Raw genomic sequence first — 16,615 nt, 5'->3', positions numbered from 1 at the left:
GCCTGGGGGCGGGGATATAGCCTGGGGGCGGGGACATAGCTAGGGGGCAGGGATATAGCCAGGGGGCGGGGACATAGCCTGGGGGTGGGGACATAGCTAGGGGGCAGGGATATAGCCTGGGGGCGGGGACATAGCCTGGGGGCAGGGATATAGCCTGGGGGCGGGGACATAGCCTGGGGGCGGGGACATAGACAGACAGGAGGACATAGCCAGGGGGCGGGGACATAGATAGACAGGAGGACATAGCTGGGGCTGTGAGGATATAGCCAGGGGGCATCCTACCCCCCACTTAGTGCGGCTGGGGGAGGGGGGCCGCGGCAGGGAGACAGGCAGGCGCCACGTTTATCTCAGAGGAGCAGGGCTGTGATTTTCTGGCCCTGCTGCTCTAAAAGGCCGGCTCCCGCGGTGTCCCTAAGGTGCAGGCCCCTCCTTGAGCACCTCAGACAGCCCCTCCTGCTGCCCCCCGGGAGAAGGGGCGGGGGGGAGGAAAATTGGGAGCAGACCTCAGGCTGCAGCGGTCTTGGCGGGATGAGTCGGGCCGGCTGGGGGGCAGCACCACACGTGGGTCCTGCAGGCAAGGGCAAAGGCCAAGGCGGGCTCTGGGCCGCAGTGCCTGGTGTGAACCGTGCCTCAGCCCCGCGTGGCTTCGTGCGGAAATCCAGGCCCCGACGTGGCCGGAAGCTGCCGCGCTCCCGGTGCGCGCCGGGGGCTCCTCCATCCCAGCCCATCCTCCCACGTCAGTAACGCTCCCACGGGGCAGGCCAGAGCTCCCACGGGGCCCGCGCCCGGGGCCGTTCCAGTCTAGGGGCCGTTCAAACCGGCTGCCTCGTCCCACCACGATTCACCCACAGAGCCCAATGGGGGGACCCAACCTGCTTCGCCGATGGGGATGGTGCAGGAGCCGGGGGGTGGAGGGCTCCGGTCAGGATCCGGGAGCGTCATGGCGGCTCCGTCCAGGGCCCAGTCCTGAAGGCAGCGCCTGGCCGCAGCTGGAAGCGAGGCCGGGGCGGAGCCGCAGCTGCCAGAGGAAAAGGGGACGTGAGCCAGGGGAATCAGGCACCTGCCTGCACGAGCCCGGGGTGCTCTGACCCTCTCTTCTCCCAGAGCCCGTCTTCATCGGGGCCCACGTCATTCCCGACACCCACAACGCCCACGACGACAAGGTCTACATCTTCCTGCGGGAGACGGCCCTGGAAGCCGGCCCATGGGAGAGGCGGCGTGTCCATGCCCGGGTGGCGCGGGTCTGCAAGGTGAGCTACCCGAGGGGGAGGAGCTGGCGCTGTGCCATGGCCCTGTCCTCTGGTTCCCTCCCCCGGGCCAGGGCCCCTGGGGCTCAGCGCTGGCGTGTGGGGAGAGGGTGGGAGGCAGCATGAACAAGTGGTTAGAGAAGGGGCAGGGAAGTCAGGAGACCTGGGTTTGCCCCTGCGCGAGTCACATCCCCTGCCTTGCTTTGTGGAGAGGGCGTGGGCTGGAGCGGGCAGCCTAATTGCCCCGCCTGGTTACCACTGCTGAAGGGCAGCACGGCCGGGGTGCGGGTGGGGGTGGGCATGGTGTGGGGCAGTGCGGCTGGGGGGGCAGGCGTGGCAGAGGGAGGAGCAGTGGGGGGCAGTGTGGCTGGGGCGGGCGTGGCAGGGGGTGGGGCGGGCGTGGCAGGGGGCAGCGTGGCTGGGGTGGGCGTGGCAGGGCGGGGCAGGGGGCAGGGCGGGCGTGGCAGGGGGCAGCGTGGCTGGGGCGGGCACGGCAGGGGGCAGTGAGGCCGGGCACAGCGGGAGCAGCGCGAGCCTCCTCTGAGCGGCTGGTTTGTGGCTGGCAGAACGACGCGGGCGGGCGGCGGAGCCTGATCCATCGCTGGAGCACGTTCCTCAAGGCCCGGCTGGTCTGCTCCGTCCCGGGGCCCCAGGCCAGCGAGACGCACTTCGACCAGCTCGGTGAGTGGGGCCGGCCCGGGCCACCCTGCCTCAGGCCCAGGCGGGTCCGTCACGGGGCCACGGCAGCCCTGGCTGGGCCGGCCGGGTGGGCCTACGCCCCGGTCCTTCGGCAGAGCGCGCAGGGGGCAAGAGGCACTTGAACCCCCCGCCCTGAGGGGCGCGCTCAGGACTCGGCCCCGCTGTCGTTGCAGAGGACGTCTTCCTCCTCCGCACCCGGGAGCCCCAGAGCCCCCTCGTCTTCGGCCTCTTCACCGTCTCCAGGTGCGTGCGAGCCGGCGGCCGGGCCAGGGGAGACTCTCGGGGAGACTGGGCGGCCGGAGGCTGCGACAAGCCAGGGGTGGGGCGGGGAGAAGAGACACGCGAGGTCCGTGCAGGAGGGTGCACCGAGGCCCCGCTGCCCCGGGGGCCTGCCTGCCTCACCCCCCAACGCTGGCCTCTGGGCAGCCCAGGGGGCTCTTGGGCCGGTGGCCACGCTGTCCTGTCTCTGGCTTAGCGCGGGGGCAGGCCCTGCTCTCTCAGCACCTTCCAGCGCTGCTGGCGGGGGCCGGGTGGCGCAGACCCCGGGCAGGGCCCCCAGTTGGTCTGACCACCCAGAGCAGGCGGCCCACGGCAGAGCCCCGCTGAGGCCGGCCTCTCTCCTCTCCGCAGCGGGATCTTCACGGGCTCGGCCGTGTGCGTCTACTCCATGGCTGCCGTGCGAGCGGCTTTCAGCGGGCCCTTCGCGCACAAGGAAGGCGCTGACTACCACTGGGTGGAGTACAAGGGCCGGGTTCCCTACCCCCGCCCGGGGACGGTGAGCACCCACGTGGCACCTGGGGGGGAGGCCGAGGCTGGTGACGGCCGGGGGAAGGGGGCGGGTCGCTTTGTGCTGTGAACTCCCCCCTCTCTTCCCATCTCTTCCCCAGTGCCCCAGCGAAACCTACGACCCTCTTCTCCGCTCCACCAAGGACTTCCCCGACGACGTGATGAGCTTCATGCGCAGCCACCAGCTGATGTGGGACCCCGTGTACCCCCTGGGCCGGGAGCCCGTGCTGCTGCGGGTCAACGTGCCCTACCGGCTCCGGCAGCTGCTGGTGGACAGGGTGGAGACCGACGCCGGGCCCTACGACGTTCTCTTCCTCGGGACAGGTAGAGGCTCCGGGCTCGGCCCCGCCAGGGCTGCGGCTGCTGGGCTGCTGCCATCACAGCAGCTGGCGCCATCACGTCGTGGCCCTGGCGCCAGCAAAAACCGCCCGCTCTGCCCACGCACCAGCCTCCCCATGGAGCCGCCCCTCACTGGGCCGGCTGTGGGACTCCGCCCAAGTAGCCAGATACCTCAGTCGTGCCCTGAGGGCAGCGCCGCCCGGTGCCAGGGGCTGTGCGGAGCAACACGACCGGCCCTGCCCCAGGGAGCGAGCGGGGCGCTGAGCCAGCCGGTCACCCGCTTGTTCGCCCAGACCCTCCCGTTCCTACCCCAGAGCAGGGCAGTGATCGCTGTCTGGCGCTCCCCGCCTCGCCTCGCCTGGCCCAGGCCCTCAGGCACCCCGAGCGGCGTTCGCAGCGCCTCTGTGCTCGGCCGAGTCGATCGGAGCGGAACGACGGGCAGGACGCGGAGCCGAGCAAACCGGCCCAGTTCCTCGGGGCGGACCTGCTGGTGCTCGCAGGGAGCCGGCGGCGGGGCGAGGCAACGGCCAGACGCGCTGCTGTGCCCAGGGGGCAGAGACCCTGCTTGGGAACCGCAGCCCCAGGCAGCGAAGGGGCGTAGCGAACAGGCGGGCGGGCGCCATGCACGGTCCCCGGGACGGCAGCTGCCCACCAGCCGCAGCCAGGCCCAAGTCGCGGAGCTGGGGACTGGGCGAAGGCGGCTCCGGGTGCAACTGTCAGCCCTGGCCTGGCATCCGGCCCCCTGCCTGGGGAGACGCGGTGTAACCCTTCCCCGGACGAGCCAGAGCCTCTGCGCCCGCCACAGCACCTCCCTTGCTTCCCCAGACCAAGGCCGAGTGCTGAAGGTGGGGCTCGCCGGCGGGAGAGGCCAGGGCAGCCGGGAGGTCAGCCTGGAGGAACTCAGTGTCTCTAAGGTAGTGGGGCGGCGGGGGGGGGGGTTCTGAGTGGCCAGAGGGGCTCGGCGGCGCCTGGGGAACCGAGCCTGCAAGGGGCCTGAGCGGCAGGGCACAGGCTGCCCGCGTGGGCTACTGACCGTGACTGCAAACATGCAGCGTCCTCCCCGCAGAGTCTGCGCCATGGGGCAGGGCCCAGCCAGCGCCCTGCAGTGGCTCCCAGCTTGGCTGCTCCTCACGCAGGGCCAGCCAGGCCCTGCTCTCCCCTGCCCCCTTCAGCCGTGGGCAGAGCCTCAGTGCAGGCATCTGGGAGGGCCTTTCCCTCCGGCTCTTACCCCGCTGCACGGACAGGGGCTAAGTGAGGTGCCCAAGGTCACAGAGAGCCAGTGGCAGAGTCCGAGCTGGGCCCTGACCTCTCCGGTTCTGACTGGGATTTCAAAGCCGGGGCCAGGAGGTGCCAGCCGGGCGGGGGGCCCATTGGCAAAGGGGAACTTGGGGGGGACCCAGCACTTGCCCAGCTGGGAAGCTGGCAAAGGACCCAGCCAAGTGGCAGCGCCGCCCTTTCTGCCGCAGGCGCCGTCTCCCATCCTGGCCATGCAGCTCTCGCCAAAGCGGGTAAGTGAATTCCTGACCCCGAAGCCCAAGCGGGTTCAGGGCCAGGCGGGGCCCGGGGCCCACAGGCCAGGACAAGGCCGCGACCCCCAGCTCCCCACGGGGAAGCCACATGGCGCTGCCGCCAGTCACCGGCCCCAGCCGCATGCCATGGGGCCCGTTGCCTGGTGCTGCCTGGGCCCAGCTGTCAGGATTGGGCCCCCTGGCCTGGCACCAGGCCTGGCGCTGCCCAGGGCCACGTGGGCCTGTGACGCCGAGTCGGGATTCCCCCAAATCCGCCAGCCAGAGAACAGGGGGGTTATGGCTCCTCCGCGACACAGCCCAGCACAGACGGGACGTGGCTACAGGAGTCTGGGCCTGGATGCTTCAGACCCATTGGGGTGGGGGGTCCCCCCCCGACCTCCAGCCCCGTTCCCCAGCCAGCAGCTGCCCTTCCCCTGAAGCCCCTGTTGGTCTTGGCCTCCCCCCCTTCGTCTCCCCCGGGAATCCCCCCCCCCCCAACTCCTCAGGCTGAGCCGGGTGTCTGGGAATCGCCCAGCCCGGTGCAGGGGGCCGGGTCACAGAGCAGACCCCCCCCCCCCCCGGGGCCAAAGTGCCCTCGCCCAGAGCTGCGGGCTGGACCCTCCAGGAGCTGGGAGGGGGGAGGTAGGAGGGGCCCCGCCCCAGCAGGTCGGGGGGAGGGTGGGAGGGGGCCGGTGCTGAGGCCCCTCTGGCTCCGCGAGCAGCAGGAGCTGTTCGTCAGCAGCACCCAGGGACTGGCCCGGCTCTCCCTGCACCGCTGCCCGCTCTACGGCCCGGACTGCGCCCACTGCTGCCTGGCCACGGACCCCTACTGCGCCTGGGACGGCTCCGCCTGCAGCCCCTGCCGGCCGGCGGAGAGGAGGTGAGCCGGCCCTCGGGCCCCGGGTGCTGGGCGGGGGAGCCGGCCCTCGGGGCCCGGGGTGCTGGGCGGGGGAGCCGGCCCTCGGGGCCCCGGGGTGCTGGGCGGGGGAGCCGGCCCTCGGGCCCCGGGTGCTGGGCGGGGGAGCCGACCCTCGGGGCCCGGGGTGCTGGGCGGGGGAGCCGGCCCTCGGGCCCCGGGGTGCTGGGCGGGGGAGCCGGCCCTCGGGCCCCGGGTGCTGGGCGGGGGAGCCAGCCCTCGGGGCCCGGGGTGCTGGGCGGGGGAGCCGGCCCCCGTGCAGCCTGTGGGGCCCCAGCGGAGTGCGGGCGAACTTCCCCCGGCGACCCGCCAACAGCACAGACCCACAGCGGCCCTGCCCGCGCCCCTCGGCCGCTCCAGCCCCTCAGACCACCCCCCCTGCATCCCTGGCAGCTCCAGCCCCGGCCCCTCAGACCCCCCGCGCCCCCTGGCTGCTCCAGCCCCAGCCCCCCCAGACCCCCCCGCGCCCCCCAGCTGCTCCAGCCCCGGCCCCTCAGACACCCCGACTGCTCCACCCTCTCACACCCCCCGGCCGCTCCAGCCCCCGAGACCCCCCCGTGCCCCCCAGCCGCTCCAGTCCCTCAGACCCCCCACACTCCCTGGCCGCTCCAGCCCCAGCCCCCCAGATCACCCCGTGCCCCTCGGCCACTCCAGCCCCTCAGACCCCCTATGCCCTCCGGCCATTCCAGCCCCGGCCCCTCAGACCCCCCCCAGGACCCCCCAGCCGCTCCAGCCCCTCAGACCCCCCCCCCCCCCCCGCACTCCTGGCCGCTCCAGCCCCTCAGACCCCCCCGCGCCCTCCGGCCATTGCAGCCCCGGCCCCTCAGACCCTCATGTCCCCTGGCCATTCCAGCCCCGGGGCTCACAGACAGCCCCCCAATGTCCCCTCCTGGCCTGCTGTCCCCCCCCCCCAGCCATGGCCGGCCCCTCAGATGCCCCCCCATGGCCTCCGGCCGTTCCAGCCCCGGCCCCTCAGCGCCCTGCCCACGTTGGCGGGCTCACCGAGCGCCTTGTCTCCCCTCGGCCCAGGCGAGCCCGCTGCCAGGATGCGCTGAAGGCCGACCCGCTCCACCAGTGCCCGGACGCCGCAGCGGGTGAGACTCAGCGCCCCCCCCCCGCCTGCTGCCTCCTCTGCGGCCAGGGAGGGAGCTGGGGGCCGGGGAGACGCGGCTCCTCGGCCTGGCTCTGCTCCCCCCCATGCCCCTGTCCCATCTCCCCACAGGGGGGCCCGCGGCGGAGGAGAAGCTGCTGTTCGGGGTGGAGACCAACTCCACCTTCCTGGAGTGCCGGGCGCGCTCGCCCCAGACGGCCCTGCGGTGGCTCGTGCAGCGCAGCAGGGGGGCCGCCCTGCAGGAGGTACCCGGGCCGGGGACAGCGGACCCCTGGGCAGTGGCGTGGCCGGCTCCCACGCGCCGTGCCACGGGGGCAGGATGGGGAAGAGGTGCCCCCGGCTCTCTGCTCCTCCCCAGGAGCCCAGGGCTCTGCTCCATCCCGGTCCCTCGGAGTGGGGAAGGTAAAGGGGGCACTGCCCCGGTCCTGCGGCGGGAAGGAGGGAGGGGGCCAGCTACGGCCCATTGCACCAGCAGCTCAGCCGGCACCGTCCTGGCCCAGGCAGCGCCCCACAGCTGCTGCCCCGGCTCCCTGCCAGCCGCCCGCGGGACGCTGCTCAGGGCGCCTGCCTTTGTTCCCAGGTGAGGCCCAGTGACCGCGTCTCCCTCCTGGAGCAAGGGCTCCTGATCCGCCAGCTGGCCAGAGAGGATGCTGGGGTCTATCAGTGCCAGGCGGTGGAGCGCGCCTTCTCCCGCCCGCTTGCGCGCTACAGCCTTCGGGTGCTGGGCCACGAGGCCGTGGGGGCGGCGCCTGCCAGACAGAGCCAGGGCGCCGAGGAGGGAGGCAGCCGCCTGAGCACCGTGCCCGGCCTGCAGCTCCATTCCAGGGGCTACCCGCGGACACTGGGGGCTCCGGGCACCAGCCTGCACGAGTACTGCCAGGCGCTCCGGCACCAGGGGAGGCCGCGGCCAAAGGCCTGGAGCCCCAAGTGGCAGCCACATTCCTCGGAGAACGGGAAAGGCCGAGTGCGCAGGCAGCCCGACACCCCGAAGCCAGGCAGAGCGGAGCCGAGCCTCGTCTGATCTCTGCCGTGCCCTCCAGAGGGGCACAGGGCATTAGCGGGGCAGGTCTCCAGAGCCCTGCGGAGCACGGCCCTGCACACGGGCCGGCTCAGCTCCGACGCTGCCAGGCAAGACCCTAGGACTCGCCGTGAACTACCTCAGCCGTGACACTGCCCTTTGGCATCTCCCGGAGCCGGGGGCGGGACCGGGCGGATGCCCTCGCGCCCCCAGGCGGGTGTTGGAGCAGAGACCTTGCAGCCACAGGCTGGCTGCTGGCCCGGCCACCCCCCACGGACACGACGGGAGGACTTGATTTACATCCCCAGAGATTTATTCGCTGCGTTTTTCTTCTGTCCTCTTAAAACGATCGATCCTGGCAATTAAACAGAAGGGAACCGTTTGATACCCGCCTCCCTTGACCCGGGGCATGGCCTCTGACCCAGGCTTTGGCGCGCTGCGCCGGGCTCTAGCGCCTGACACGGGTCACGCCTGGCTGGTAGATAGCGCCCAGGCCTGGGGAAAGAGTTGGGAGTTCTGGTCCCATTTGGCTCTAGGCTGAATGGGCACCCCCGTCATTACCTCCCTTGCGGTGTTTCAGTCCTATCTCCCCCTTGGCAGCCCCCTGGGCTCGTGGGAGGAGCCCTCTGCTGCCCTGCCCTGGCTAGATGGCAGCAGCTGGAGCGAATCGCTCTGCAGAACGGGCCACGCGGGGCACTCGAATGGCGGCCGTTCGTCTTGGGAGCCAGGGAGGGTTCCTGTGTGGGGCCCCGCCAGCCTGGCAAGCAAACCAAATGACAAGCACGTGGGGGCATTTTTCTCCTTGGGTCCGACCTGCTGTTCTCCATGATGGAGGCGGTGGCCGAGGCGTGTCCAAGCCACGAGAGAGGTCGCTATGCCCGATGGGCCGGCTGAAGGGCCTCTTGCTGACGGAAGGATATTAAACCTTCCGCAGGGTACAGAAGCGGGAACAAGCCAAACCGGACCCATCCCAGGGTCCACGGGATGGGAGAGCAATAGACACAGCTTTGCTGGCCAGGCTTAAGGCCTTTCTGAGCCCCACCAAGGACAGGACAGAGCAGTTACCCCCTTCCACTCCCGCCTTCTGAGGCCGCATGTTAGGACCTCGTGGAGCTGGCACGGCTGAGGCTTGGGATGGAGGCACCGAGGAACAAGGCGGGTTGGCGTGAAGGGCAGAGCCGAGCTGCTGGGTAGCATGAGAGGGGGCTGAACCCCCAGGAAAAGCAGAGGAAGTTCCCTAGCGGAAAGGGGGTGGAGGTTGCTAGCTGCCCCTGCAGAGGTGAGGGGCGGGGGAAGGACAGGCCGGGCGTGGGGAAGAAACGGGATGTCTCGCCACCCATTCGAATGAGACGAGGCGGCCCGGGGAAGGGGCCTTCGCTTCCATTGTCACACGGGTTCATCAGGAACCGCCTTCGGGGACGTGGCGACAGGAAGGCGCAGGATCACACGACACGCCCAATGTGGGGAGGAAAAGGCTTTGAGTGCCCAGCCCTGAACAACTCACTCAGGCCCGGCCCTTCTGGAAACCTCAGAGGAGGAAGCTGGGACGGTGCAGAACAGGTCCCTGCCCTGCTCTTTGGCTCTGATCTCCCCTGCCCCCACAGCGGCAAGTACCTCTGAGCGTTACGGATTCACTTAAGGGGAGAACCTCTTAGTGCAGCCTACCACATACAGGGGGGGCTCTATTTAGCCACGCTTAAAAAGACCAGTCAAGGCAAGGACTGTGCACCACAAAACGTCCACTGCTCCCTTCTTCCTGCCACCCACAGGTCAGCTCTAGACCCCTGGGTCTTTAGGAAGAAATCCCTGGCAGTCAATGCTCTGCACTCCCCCGGTACAGAACGAGGCTCCATACCGAAAGCCCTCGCTGCAACCTGAGAACAGGAAACGTTTGCGGCAGAGAGGTGATTGTCGGGCTGTGAGAACTTGCCATTGCCACAAACCACCCAGCCCAGTGGAATTTATCCCAGCCCCAGTGCAGCAAAGCGCAGCCTTCACGTGGCGTTAAGCACCTACCTATGCGTGGGGCGGAATCCAAGGCCTCCCGCCCTAAAATGCAGCCGGCTTTGTCTAACTCCAGCACAGTCAAGCTCACTGAAGCTCTTCATGACTCCCTGAGCCAGCCTTGCAATAATGACTGGACATAAGAACGGCCGTACTGGGTCAGATCAAAGGTCCATCTAGCCCAGTAGCCTGTCTGCCGACAGTGGCCAGCGCCAGGTGCCCCGGAAGGGGTGGACCGAAGACAATGATCAAGCGATTTGTCTCCTGCCATCTCTCTCCAGCCTCTGACAAACAGAGGCCAGGGACACCAATTCTACCCCCTGGCTAATAGCATTTATGGACCTAACCTCCATGAAATTATCTAGCTTCTCTTTAAACTCTGTTCTAGTCCTAGCCTTCACAGCCTCCTCCGGCAAGGAGCTCCACAGGTTGACTACGCACTGTGTGAAGAAGAACTTTCTTTTATTAGTTTTAAACCTGCTCCCCATTAACTTCATTTGGTGTCCTCTAGTTCTTCTATTATGGGAACTAATAAATAACATGCAAATGAAAACCAAAGTCATTTCAGACAATAGTCGCTGGGTGGTTTTTTTTTTAATTTTGAAGTTTATTTTACTGAAAAAAAGAGCGAGAGAACCCATTGGCAGTTATACCAACTTACAATTTATTTTTTTTAAAAAATGACATGAAACACAAGTAAAAATAAATACATCATATAAACAACAAATTGTTCAAAGTCTCTGTTCTGGGAGATCAGGCGAGCACGCCCCGTTAGACAGAGAGACAAGGGAAGCACATGATCATGTGTGCGGCCGGCCGACCGACCCACCCTGCTACAGTAACTCCTCTTTCCGATCACAAGAGACAGGCCACAAACTAAGGCGGTATTAAAAACAGAAAAACCAAAACAGAAAACAAAGGTTATCAATGGATTCGCTCCCGCTCCCCTACACAAGCAGGCCTGCCCGAGCGTTTCTGAATGCCAGCTGGGGGGCTAACACCACAGGGCCCAAGACACAGTGCAGCCGTGGGCAGCTGCTAGTGGCCCTGCATCAATACAGGGGATAGGGAGGAGCAGATGAGGATTTCTTCTCTATTCCCCTCAGCCTACGTGCTTGGTCGATCGGCCTTCACTTGCGACACCCTCTCCCTTTGTGGATGGGGCTTCTTTTCCGTCAGCTCGCACGGAGCCATTCCCAGTGTATCATAATTGGATTCCATCCCTGCACCTTCCTTCCCCCTCCCACCTGGGCTGCCTGGGAGAGCAGTGCAGCACACACGTTGTGAACGGAGTGGCTGTATTTTGCCCCTTTCTGTTTGCAGAATGTCCACAGACCATGATTTTCTCTAGTTTAGAAATGACGCTAAGTCATTAGCCAACATTTATCCACTCCCTGGCGCAAACACCCGCAGGGGGCCACCGGAACTTGCCTGCCAGCCGTACTCGAGCGTGCCGGGGGAAGGGTGCTCTCCCAGCAGTAGCCACTAGAAAGTCAATTGCATGATTGTTCCCAGAGACAGACCCCAAAGGGAATTCTTTCAGCCCTAGCACCGCTCGGAGAGGAGCTCCCTTTGCAGTTTTCCCTCAGCTCCGTGCCCACTGCGATGGTGGTGGAACTGAATGTGAGATGCAGGAACACAGGCTGCCCGAGAGGAGACGGAGATCAGGGAGCTCCTAGAGAGCTCTCCGAAACAGCGCGTTGTGGGATCACCTCATCCCCTGGGAGTGGAACGTGGTCGGAGCGCCCTGCTGCTCCAGAAACGGCCATCTAAGGAGCATGGCTTCAGTCAGTCCAGTCTACTCATTACAGTCAGCTACTGGCTGAACGGGACTGCACAGGCCCTCAGGGCGTCCGTGCTCTGCCCCGGAACCTCCCTTAGTGTCCACGTGCTTATCAGAGAGCCCCAGTCCCTGCTCCCAGTGCTGTCCGCAGCACAAGTGTGAACTCTAAGCTCCTTTGGTCAGTCCATTTGGAGTCGGAAAGTCAGGAAAGCAAAGACAGGACCTCCTGAAGCAGGACGACGTCAGCTGGAGAAAAGACAAGCGCCTGGAAAGGAGAGATCAGGGACAGAGGGAACACTGAGGGTTGCAGAGAGGAGCGAGGAGACTATGGCTTGGTCTACACCTAAAACGTGGGACGACAGCTACAGGACTGTAAAAATGTCACACCAGGACTAGGTCGGCCTAACCCCTGGTCAAGACACAGGCTGGTCGATGGAAGGGAGCTTTGTCCCCCCAGCTATCGCCTTTTGGGAGTGGAAAAACCCTTCCGTGGGTGGAGGAAGTCTATAATGTGGAGTTACAGCAGCACAGCTGTAGCGCCGCGTTAGCGGCCGTCACGTAGACATAGACCAGGTGGGAAAATGCTGTGAAACAGGGTTGACCGAAGGCTCCCTGGTCAATAGCCCCTCTGAACGTCCAAGTGGTTGAAGGACCGGGTGGCCCTCAATGCAAAAGTCAAGTCAACAATTCTACTCTGCAGCCTCCTTCCACATTCGCGGCGCTTCCCATGCTTGGAGGCATGGCCAGCCGTCCGGCACGAGGATCTGCTGCTTCCTGGCAGACGGGGCAGAGGAAATCGCATGCAAGGCCCTCCCCTCACGCCAGATGATGCGCTCTCCCCTCCCCAAAGGCTGGGATGCCCAGATCCATGAGGCTTCATCGGTCAACCACTACCAGCTCTTGGAAGAGGACGTGGGGAACCTGAAAGGGTTCGTGGGGGAGGAGGGAGTGGATTGAGCTTTTGTCAGGATGGAGCGGGAGGGAGAGAGGGATCCATCCACCAAGTGCTGGCTGGAGCACAGGATGGGGGGGGGGGGGGGGGGGCTTTGAGCCAGGCACTTGTGGGGCTAGTCCGTCTCCGGCAGCTGACGTGTGCCGTAAGCCCTGAACGTAGGACTAGACAGAAGGAGATGGAAGTCTGCCAAGCTCAGAGAAAGGGCCCGGTTTAGCGTGGGAATCTGCGCAGAGCGAAGAGCGTCCGGTTCCCTTACTTGCTTTGCTGAGCACAAACCAGCCTTCAAACCAGGCACATGTGTAACCTGCCTGCTGGCAGGAAGCAAATATTCCATGTACAATACTGTCGCCCTGTGGCTGGGGAAGTCAATTACAAGGCCCGTTTCCTATGGCTATCAGAGCATCCACCAGTCTCCAGTTCCTATGGCTCCAGGGCTTGGCCAGGTGCTCCAATTCCTGCAAGCAGGAAAAATTCCCGTGTTCCGCCGCGCCAGAGACTTTCCTGCCCAAGTCAATGCAGCCAGAGCGCCCGGGGGAGGCCTCCGGTGCTTTCCTTGCGAGGCAGCGAGCCACGTCAGGGCGAACCCTGCTGCAATTACAGGTCCAGCGTTGGACCCACGTTAACCCACCAACTCTTCATGGCTCATCCGAGCGGCACAAAGAGACGCCAAACGCCCCTGCCACGAAGAATCAGCAGGATCACTCAGATGAAACGTGCTGCCCCTGCACAAACAATTGGGGAACTGGGCTCCATGCGAAAGTCCTCGGGTTAAAAGATCTGCTCCAACCCTACAGCAACAGTCGACTTCCACAAGCGCGGCTGAGCCTTTTCTACTCCCGACAAGAAACCCCTTGCCTAGGCCCACTCCCCCAAGCCACGGGAGCGTTAGAGGACTACAGAGACACAACAGACAGCGTCACAGTATTTTGCACAAGCTGGAGACACAGACGGTACGACTCACAGATGCAGCACTGTCGAGTCTTTGGAGACACTCGCACAGACACCATCAACTAATATGCTTTGTTAGTTTGAGGGGGTGGGGGAAAGATGTTTATTTCCAGAGTGCATCCAAAGATAAGCAGTTCAGAAGTTTGCTCAAAGCCCCTCGGTTTCAACTCCTCGGATATGTTAAAGAAGAAAGCACTATTTAAACGTTTGTTTTTTTAAAATAATTTGCATAGCTAAACTGTAGATCTAAGGCTTCTATGAGCGGCATGGTGATTGATGGCTGACGGACGATGTCAATTAAAACGGAGACAGCGAGGAAGCCCCATGACACCCGACTGTTACCATGGTGCACAGAGACACGCACGCGCCCCACCTTCCCTCCAGAAAGCAGCTCCCCCTCCTGCAGAGCCAGCGTCGCCAATACGCCCCACCTTGTCCCTCCCCGCGGGGTGGGCGTGAGGAGACGACCTCCACAGCCGCGCTGAAGCCTCAAGCCTGGAAGTCTGAGGACCACGGTTTGGGCACGGACACTTTCCAAGGACGTTCGTCGTCTTTCCCGCAGCGGGTGCAGGTCCGCAAAGGTATTTAAGCCCCCAGCGTCCAATGAATCCGAGGGATTCAGTAGCCGACCTACCGCTGAGGATCCGGACCGTTGAGCGGGCACCGAGTTTCCAAGCTGCTAACCGACCCAGCAGTTACCAGTGCGCCCAGCAGCCGGGACGGCGAACCATCTGCTCAGGTCAACGGGAAGAGCAGCCCTCGAATGCAGAGCCCAAGAGGCGAGCAGGCAGTGCAATTTCCACCTGTGCTAGCGTCCTTCTCCCCCTTTTCATCCCGCAAGACTCCTCTCCAGGTGGGAAGGGCCGGCCTCCAACGTCCAGCAGCAGTGCTCCACGTGGCAGCCGAGGGGGCTGCTGCCATGCGACCCCCAAGCCTAGGTGACCAGTCTCTCAGATCCCAGCCCCGAGGCAAGAGGCTCGCACGTCCCCTTGTCCTGCAGTGACAGGCGCTGCCCCCGCTCCACGGTGCTGCTGCCTCCCACACCCCCAGCAATGCCACGTGCCTGTCACAAAGGCCCCGGCGGGAGAATGGCCCCGTTTCGTCCTGCGTCCACACCCTGCTTTGGTCAGATGCTCTTTCGGTCTCGGCCCCCAGCCAGACAACCCCACAAGCTGCCCCAGCCTGAGGGACGCCAGCCGGCCTGGTTGTCTTTGAAACCACAAAATCCATAAGACGTAGGAAACTCCCCCCACAATAAATATTTGCCTTCATGAAATAAATTAATGTAGCGCTTCTGCGGAGGGGGCGAGCCAACGGAGCCAGGCAGCGGTAACCCCTTCACCACCTGGCCTGCTGGCTGGGGCCGCACCCGCCCAGGCTGCCCACGGGAGGGGAACCCCCCCGGAGCCCAGTGGAGAGAGGGAAGAGCGGGGCCAAGTCCCCAGGACTCCCCTCGAACCGCTATGAGACTGAAAGAATTCCTAAGCCAGCACCGAAACCACAGGATCAACCCACGGGGTCCCTGCCTCCCCCGGGCTTCGCGAGAGCGTCACGCTCCCCCCCGCCCCCCCAGCAGGGGCCTGGTGCGAGCTGCCGCGTTCCTGTGTCGGGAGTTTCAAAGAGGATGAAAAACAAATTGGTTTTCACACTGACCCCCCCGCCCCTCGCCCTCCCCTCCCATGCACGACACAGCCTGCTCCTCTCCGCCCCCGCCGAACACGGGGACCTGTCCTGGGCACACCCCGTGCCGGGCCTCCGCGGGGAGCAGAGGACACAGATAAGGCAGTTTGCGAGAGGGCGCGCTCTCCCCCACCGTCGCCGGGCCTGAGAACGGCCCCGCAGCGCCGAGTGGCCCTTTCGGACAAGACGGACGACGCGGGAGCGGACGCAAGGGAGGCACTCCTATGGTTTGCATTGCTGCTTTCTTCCCCCCACCCCCACGTGAGTTCTCCCCACCCTCCCTCCCCCAGCGCTGACCCTCGACACCTAACCTCGCCTCTTCCCCAGCTCCGCTGCCCCGGCCCAGAGGCGAAAGCCTGACTCCGGAAAGGTCCTGCCCCTGTTGCCTCCTGGCAGCGCTCCCAGGACCTGGCCCGTTACTTCCCCGTGATCTCGATCACATCGTCATCTTTGTCCTCGTCGGAGCTGCACCCTGCCTCGGAGGCCTCCTGGGAGTCAAACTGAGGCACCTGGGACCGCAGGAGGCCCCCGGCCGGGTAGCCCGAGTGAGGGGACAGGTAGCCCGAGTAGGCAGAGGCCATGCTCCGGGGAAGGCTGCCAGGCAAACCCGGGGCCGGGAAAGGAGCAAACATCCTGGGCTCAGGCAGGAGCGACTGCGTGAAGGGAAGCGAGTAGCCGGGGAGCACCCCCGCCATGGAGGGGTTCAGCATGAAGGAGGGGACGCTGGCGGTGGCTGAGGTAGCAGCAGAGGAGCTGGCGGTGCCGGCTGTCAGCAGAGGGTCAGTAGTCACAGGGAACACCAGCTGAGGGTCTGGTAGTAGGTTGGGCAGCTGGTAGTAGGAGGAGCCAGTGCCCATGTACAAGGAGTTTCCTGCCTGGGGGGCAAAGGGGTGGGTCAGGGTATGGTTTAGAGAGACAGGGGGCAGGGGGAACCCACTGGAGACTGGGTACCCGTGTTCGTACGACTGAACGGGCGCTGGCAGGTGGCGCTTCTTCTGTGGCCTCCGGGCCGGCTCCTCGGGGGCAGAGGGCGAGGACGACTTGCGCTTGCTGCCCCGCAAGTCCAGCGCCAAGTGGCCGTCGACGTGCTGGCTGGTGGCCGGCAGGGCCGCAGAGACCGACGGAGCCAAGCAGTGGATGCCCAGCCGTGGCTCAGCCCCCCGGGCTGCCAAGGCGGCCGCGGTGTCCGTCCGGGCCGGATGGCCAGGCCCGGTGTTGGTGCTGGGCGAGCTGTGGCGAGACTCCCGGGCCGCGGCTGCCTCGGCGTACTGCTGCAGCTCGCTGATGATCTCCGGGCTGTCGGGGGAGAGGGGCCGGGTGAGCTCCTCCGTGTTCGGGAGCTTGGGCGACGAGGCGCTGTGCCTGCCGTTGCTCGTGGAGTCCAGGGCCGGGCCCTGAGAGCCTGCAGGCGACAGGGAGACAGTGCGGGTGAGAGCGCGGCTCGGGGAGACGTCATGGGCTGGAAAAGGAGCGTTGGGGGCTGGGGGGTGGAAGGAATCAGCTGGGGGGAGGGGAGAAGATGGGGCCGTGGGGGAGGGGAGGAAGGGTGCAAAGCAAGGCCCCTGGAGACAGCCCCGTGGAAGACGGCGGTGGAACACCCCCTCCGAGGAGCGCGCAGGGC

General features: G+C 65.7%; 2 protein-coding genes across 7 annotated transcripts in view; one reads left to right on the top strand and one right to left on the bottom strand.

Annotated features, from left to right (window-relative positions):
* LOC142830966 (semaphorin-3D-like) overlaps positions 1-11,882 on the top strand; it is a 37,355-nt gene extending 25,473 nt beyond the window's left edge. For 2 of the 3 annotated variants that reach the window (XM_075939469.1, XM_075939467.1), the window contains exons 8-18: positions 1,105-1,250; positions 1,814-1,928; positions 2,096-2,189; positions 2,577-2,721; positions 2,834-3,056; positions 3,897-3,985; positions 4,538-4,579; positions 5,302-5,459; positions 6,525-6,589; positions 6,718-6,851; positions 7,187-11,882. In XM_075939469.1, the coding sequence (XP_075795584.1) occupies positions 1,105-1,250; positions 1,814-1,928; positions 2,096-2,189; positions 2,577-2,721; positions 2,834-3,056; positions 3,897-3,985; positions 4,538-4,579; positions 5,302-5,459; positions 6,525-6,589; positions 6,718-6,851; positions 7,187-7,627 (1,652 nt within the window). In that variant the 3' untranslated portion in view covers positions 7,628-11,882. The remainder of the gene's footprint in view (positions 1-1,104; positions 1,251-1,813; positions 1,929-2,095; positions 2,190-2,576; positions 2,722-2,833; positions 3,057-3,896; positions 3,986-4,537; positions 4,580-5,301; positions 5,460-6,524; positions 6,590-6,717; positions 6,852-7,186) is intronic. The other variant, XM_075939468.1, reaches the window with a different exon arrangement.
* RAD54L2 (RAD54 like 2) overlaps positions 10,215-16,615 on the bottom strand; it is a 94,078-nt gene continuing 87,677 nt past the window's right edge. For all 4 annotated transcript variants that reach the window (XM_075939463.1, XM_075939462.1, XM_075939464.1 and 1 more), the window contains one exon: positions 10,215-16,396. In XM_075939463.1, coding sequence (XP_075795578.1) covers positions 15,411-16,396 — 986 coding nt within the window. In that variant the 3' untranslated portion in view covers positions 10,215-15,410. The remainder of the gene's footprint in view (positions 16,397-16,615) is intronic.

The sequence above is a fragment of the Pelodiscus sinensis genome, chromosome 11 (genome assembly GCF_049634645.1).
Source record: "Pelodiscus sinensis isolate JC-2024 chromosome 11, ASM4963464v1, whole genome shotgun sequence".
Classification (NCBI taxonomy): Eukaryota; Metazoa; Chordata; order Testudines; family Trionychidae; genus Pelodiscus; species Pelodiscus sinensis.
This window is presented reverse-complemented; position numbering and strand designations above follow the sequence as displayed.